Genomic DNA, 6245 nt, shown 5'->3' with positions numbered 1-6245 from the left:
ACGCATTGTGTGACTATGAATGAAGGAATAAGTTTCAGTTGGTACGGAAGCAACATAAAGGTTAAAATATACAAATATACATATAAATAACAGTTAAACTCCATTTATTTTGTTTTCTTGACTCTGAAATATTTTATCCTTTTTTTGATGGTAAAGTGTAAATTTATCTTAACAGTAAAACAGCCATCGATGACGAGACATCTGCTGCATGCAGGATGAAGACTCAGTGCATCAAAGTGGGATCAGGCTGGGGAGATTCAGTGACAGGCAATAACCGTGCTTTATGTCCACTTCATTTCCCTTGCAAATCAGCCTTGCATTCTCAGAGTTTTCACAGTTCCCAGCTCCCTCTTTTTCCCCGAAACATGCCCTGAGTCAGCCAGGCTCATTAGACAGGATGAGACTATTACCAGGCGAGTTATCCCGCTCCAGACAATGGGATGTGGTCAGGTGGTGGACACACCAGTTCCACTGAGTTCATCCCCCCCCCCCCCACCACCATGTCCTCCTCGTCCAAGACCGCGACTCTCTCTTCGTCCAGTAACGCCCTTCCCTCCATCAACAGCAAACGTGACAGCTGGAATGTAGCACAGTCTCAGTGCATCAGAATTATTGAAAATAATATTTTATTTTCATTTCCAAATTGTGCATATATGTGAGTGTGTTGTGAGGGGGTTTATGTGAGTGTGTGACCATCTGCAGGACACTACAGTTGCACCTGAATTGAGTATATGCTCATAAGTGAACCAGTTTTCTCAGACAAAGTTGCAACTGCGCTGTAGAAATGCTCCTTCCTTCCTTCGTTCATTCATTCTTTCATTCCTTCATTCAGTATAATGTGCTGATGTAACTCACAGTGAAGTCCCCCCATTCCAGTTCATTTTTTTAGCTATTTACAGTAGGGCTTTCAGGAGGCCCAATCAGAAACTGTGGACAAGTTCCAGGGAAACAGGACCCAAGCACCCTGAAGAGCCTTTTTGCCTCACTTTTATTCACTCCTGTTCTTTCTCAAGAGTTCCTCCTGAAAGTATTTGGCAAACACTGGTGAAAAAAAAAAAAAGACTTTGAGAGAAGAAAAACAACAAGTCGTTCTTGAGCCACCCACACCCCATCTGCTGTGGTATTATCTTCTTTTATTATCTACAGATTATGTGCACTGATATGATTTCTACAGTTTGGTCTGGTGGTCATTGTGATGGTTGTTCTTGTTGTTTTTTGTTTGTGGAGCGTTGTGATATGAGACAGCAAGGGAGGGGGGAAATCCTCCCCCATGTGCATCTAATCGTCCATTCAGGACCCTCTTAATGGCTTGTCAGTTCCCCTTGCCCTTCCATTTTCTGTCCAATTAATTCCTTTCTAGCTCTCCGGATAAAGGGACACAATGGGGCCCCTCCACAGCATAATGAATCATTAAAATTCAGCAGCGCGGCCCTGGCACTTGGCTTCTCCCTGGGCTGGTTAGGGACGGCTGCTTGGCATGCATGCCAGGGCCAACTTGAGCATTCTACCCACTGGACCAGAGGAGATATGATCTCTCCTCATTCCTCTCTTTTCAGTGGTGTGGCAAAAAAAAAATCTGAACTTTACTATTTTGGTAGATATGTAGCCACATATGAATTGTCAAATAAGGGGTCGGTAAGGTCATTAAGTTCTGAGAGAAGCAGCGGAAATGGAGATGAGCTGTTTACAATGACATCTCGCAATTTTGTTTTTCGACACCTGTATATTTTTCTGAAGAAAAACATATAAGCTCTACAGCAAACAAATAATTGAACATGTAATTTGCAAAACTCGATAGACTTGCACGTTCATGATTTGAGCAGCATCCGATTAAATTTACTGTGAAGGTTTAATTGCTGTCGCTTTGGAAAAGTGTTTGGAGGGATGAGAGCTGAGAATAATTCCCTGAAGGTCTCCACTCACAGCTGGAGATCACACTGCAGATGTTAGACAATATGCACAGCTGGTATCCAGTGCAGAGGCAAACCCAAACTGTTCACTTCAATTAATTCTATTTATTTCTTATTTGACAAATTATTTCTGAAGATATTTAAGGACAAATGTGAAACCGTTGAAACTAAATATGGGTGCAAATAAGAAAGACAAAGACAAATATCAAGAAAAAGTATCTTTTTTTATTTTTAAAAAATGGCCAGCGAATGGGTTAGCTGTGTATGTGTGAATGAAACTGTAGTTAATAGAACAACAATAATTTTCACAGCCTTTCTCAAAATTATACACCAGAATAATATACAAAATACAGTTCTGTGGACAAAACCTGGAGCATGTGGCTCTGTACGCTTCTCATACAGCATCTCACAGAACATTACAAACCGAGGCTGTGAGGAATGACGTCAAATTAAGGATACAATCAGGAGCGGGTTAACTGTAGGAGTGTCGGGTGTGGATTACTGATTGTGTGCTGCCTGAAGTTTGTTAATAAATTCAATTTCATATTGAAATACTGACAATAAGCATTAGAAGGCACAAAAAAAAAAACATTTTGCGCAAGACTGAAGCAGTGAGTTGGCACGTGATGGTTGATGAGATCAATTTGGGCATATACTCACACACTGAATTTACTCTTTAAACCCTAAACACTCTTCTTTGAATAACGGATAAAGTTCAAAGATAATTTCCAGTAAAAGAGATGTTTTAAGTATCATTGGTGCGTATTATGTCATGGGATATGTATTTCTTGCCCAAGAAAATGGCTCTCACATACAGATGAACTGTATCTCCCTGACACACACACACAGATGCATGTACGTACACATATCCGTGTGTTGTCCATCCACATATACAAGAGGTCCAGCTGACATGTCACTCAGAGTGTGTGGTGTTATTTTACCCCATTTCCTTTAACCCTAGATCATGACTAATCGCAATTTGCCAAGCATAGCTTTCAGACACCTGTTCTGTCCTGTGCGAGTCTGTTGGTCCTGCTCTGTTTTCTTGCAATTGGGAATGGAGACAGGAAAGTGTGGAAATTGGACAGGAAATTGGTCTTAAACGGAATGATATGAAATGCACTGAGCTTCTGCTGTCCTTCACTTCATTTACCTTGTTTTCAATGAAAGCCAAACAGTACTGTAAATAACCAAACCCACATTACATGTGTTTATCTACGTAAGAACAAAAGAAAAAAAGAAACCAATAATGCATGAACATAAATACATATAAGACTTTTATGTCAAAATGACACTATAAGATTCATATGAGCCATTTAGTTAAGACTGATCCACTAATGCAAATGGCCAAATATGCTGTGATATAGCTCTGGCCATTCATGTAAATTTTACTGCAAATTCACATAATTGGTCCCGTGTACATTCTCCAAAGTATCTGCTTCTCCATCTGCTTCACAACAATCCCGGGCCAAACCGTTTCTCTCCTACACAAGGCAGGCCTTTGCTTTACCTCAAGTGTGCACACACGTGCAACCTTAAACTGGAAAGACGGAGGGGGGTGGGGGGTTGGGGGGTGTACAAGATGTAGGCGTAGGTGACATGTCCTCATGGAGGAGTTTGGCTCACCAACAACACAATTTGTCTTTGAAAAAAGTCTAAGTGTGTTTTCGTCGCAACAATATAACTTTGTATAAAATCAGCAGGCACTTTTTCTTTTGTTTCATGTTCAAATGGTCACAGGTAGCCTACTACCACCTACACACACTTCTCCACCTGCGCCTCGCGTCCTTCATTAGTAGTGCATCAATCTGAATGAGTCTCTGGTACGAACTGAGTGTTTGTTGTCCCCTTAGGGTCGAGACAGCGTGGTGTAGACGGGCTGGTCCCAGCTGGAGGCGGTGGGGCTGTGGGCAGGAGCCATGGAGAGACTGTTAAGGATCGGGCTGCTGTAGGGCCGCCTGGATGAGTGGAAGTAAGGGTACTGGTAGAGGCTAGAAGGGTAGCCAGAGTATGGGTTGTAATAGTTGGAGCTCTGCAGGTCAGTATAGTCACACTGGGAGCTGGAGAAAGAGGCTGCGGCCGAGGCAGCTGACGTGGCCGAAGTGACACAGGCCTGGCTACTGTAGGAGCCGTAATCGGAGTGCGAGGGTGACCCGTGGGAGTGCTCGCTGTAGTGGCTGGGGCTCAGTTGCTCCGTTTTAATATGGAGCCGGTGCTGGCCCACCTCGCTGGCGGAGGAAGAGGAGGAGGACATGGCGGTCTTGCGACTCCACGCTGACCCGTTGGCACCTGCGTGGCTGTATGAGGAAGGGTAAGAGCCGCCGGGTGCTGGAGCCTGCCCGTGGCTGTGGTCTGAGGGCAGGGTGGAGGAGCCTGAGGCGTGGCCGTTGAGCGGGAGGTACTGGTCAAACTCGTGCACGTCAAAGGTCTCCATGTTGCTGATGACATCAGTACTGAGCTCAGAGATGTCTACATTGCTGAAGTCGATGTTTTGCCTGCTGCTGTCAACAAGACGACGGCCTTCATGTTTCAGATCTTGCTTCACCCCGTGGTGCAGATCTGTTTTGGGAGTAGTGGGTGGTGTAGGGGGACCGTGGGGCTGCCCTGAAGGGAAAATATCAGGAAAAAAAACAATGTTCACAAAACATTTAAATTAAACATATTAAACAATTCACTGTGGCCTAAAACTATTTTAAAATAAAACTGATAAACTAGATTGTGTTTGATACATTACTTCTGGTATTAAATGTGAGAACACACCTGCATGTTCAGGGTGGTGGTGCCCATCAGTCATCCCTGCCAGTCCTCCCATTCCTGGTTCAGCTTTATACATGTGGTGTGCCAGTTCTGCTCCTGAGTCTGAGTCGCTCTGGCCTGGTTTCACATTCTTCCGTCGCCGAGGCTGGTACTTGTAGTCTGGATGATCTTTCTTGTGCTGAACCCGAAGCCTCTCTGCTTCATCTACAAACGGCCTCTTTTCACTCTCTGAGAGCAAACTGTGGTGAAAAGGAATATGTAAAATACCAAAAGTTATTCAGTCAAACTAAACATAAATAAAAAAGATAAAAATGTTAACTGTTTAAAAAAAAAAAAACTGTTAAAAAGTTACTTTGGAGCTTTTTATTTATTGTCAAGGGGTCAGGGAAAAAAATGTCAATTTTCCTTTCTTGGTTTCTCCTCCTAAATCATTTACATTCAAAGCCCAAAATTTATTAAAAATTAGTGAATTTTATATTTTTATGTCATTGCCAATGTTGTTAAAGTGAAATCTGACTTATTAAATGTTGATTATCTCAGTTATTTTCTTTTCTTTCTTTCTCTCCCTGCATTCTCCTTATAATAAATGAAATGTTTCCTTACCGCCACAGTTTCCCCAGCGTCTTGCTCAGCTCGGCGTTATGCAGGTGTGGATACTGATCCGCCAGCTTTCTGCGGGCCGCTTGCGCCCACACCATGAACGCGTTCATGGGTCTTTTGACGTGGGGTTTACTCTTCAGGGATCCGTTCCCTCTAACGGGCATGGGCACCAAGGACCAGTCGTATCCCTTCAGCACCTGAGAAACGGCGTCCCGTATGCAAGCTGGGAACCGGTCGTCATCCTCGGAGTCCAGTTTCTTGCCCAAACCGGTGAGCAGGGATCCTTGGCCGTCGGATCCCGTCGGAGAGGACGGAGCGTCGGAGTCGGATTCGTCCTGGGACATGGAGCTGTTCGTGCCTGATGGACTGCAGGGCTGGTCGCTGACACACTTGTCGTGCTCCTCTGTCATTTTCAACATTATCTATTCAGCCCCGTGGGGGTGAAAATCCAAAAACAAGCTGTAATCGTCAAATAAAAACACAAAACAAAAAAAAAACAAACAAAAAAACAAAACAAACTTTACTAATGAATTCAAGCGCGCAGCAAAGTGCCCAGTGCGCTTTTTACGCACGGTGCGCCACAGTAAATTCCTTTAACAATTTCAGTCAATAAGAGTCCGCTGTTTTCCTTCTGCTTCCCTGTTTGTTTGTCTTCGGTTGTCTTGTTTTCCAAGGCTGTCATGGGAGGTGCGGTCGTGAAAGTTGTGGTCCACAATGTGAGCTGAGGAGCTACACGTTACAGCAACTTGAGTTGGAGTTTTAAAATCGTCACTCCACCTTCCGCCTGGGATTGGCTGGAACAAATCAGCACTTTCCCCCCATTGGTTCACGTTTTAATGTGGGCTTTCTTATTATAATGATTTTCTCTTTTTTTTTCATTAGTGACACAGTTCTGTTTTTATTAAAGTTGTACACGTTATGTGACAAACACACATTAAGCCCCAAATTTCTAATACTTTAGGAAAAATAATGAGTTCA

General features: G+C 43.5%; 1 protein-coding gene across 1 annotated transcript; it reads right to left on the bottom strand.

The window, feature by feature from the left end:
- Nucleotides 1–2115: 2115 nt before the first annotated feature.
- LOC111227010 (transcription factor Sox-8) lies at nucleotides 2116–5966 on the bottom strand. Its single transcript, XM_022752352.1, has 3 exons — nucleotides 5271–5966; nucleotides 4671–4906; nucleotides 2116–4514 (listed from the first exon to the last, which is right to left on the bottom strand). Exons 1-3 carry the CDS (start codon nucleotides 5684–5686, stop codon nucleotides 3760–3762), a joined length of 1407 nt encoding a protein of 468 aa, XP_022608073.1. The 5' UTR covers nucleotides 5687–5966; the 3' UTR covers nucleotides 2116–3759.
- Nucleotides 5967–6245: the final 279 nt, after the last annotated feature.

Source organism: Seriola dumerili, unplaced genomic scaffold, assembly GCF_002260705.1.
Source record: "Seriola dumerili isolate Sdu_G_001 unplaced genomic scaffold, Sdu_1.0 BDQW01000169.1, whole genome shotgun sequence".
NCBI lineage: Eukaryota > Metazoa > Chordata > Actinopteri > Carangiformes > Carangidae > Seriola > Seriola dumerili.
This window is presented reverse-complemented; position numbering and strand designations above follow the sequence as displayed.

What these genes read in the sequence shown, in the direction of transcription:
- LOC111227010 (XM_022752352.1), bottom strand. Translation starts at nt 5,686, where the DNA reads ATGTTGAAAATGACAGAGGAGCACGACAAGTGTGTCAGCGACCAGCCC. An exon ending in ACGCTGGGGAAACTGTGGCG is followed by an intron (nt 4,907 to 5,270) that starts GTAAGGAAACAT and finishes TTTTCACCACAG; the next exon opens with TTTGCTCTCAGAGAGTGAAA. An exon ending in CCACCACCCTGAACATGCAG is followed by an intron (nt 4,515 to 4,670) that starts GTGTGTTCTCAC and finishes TTTTCCCTTCAG; the next exon opens with GGCAGCCCCACGGTCCCCCT.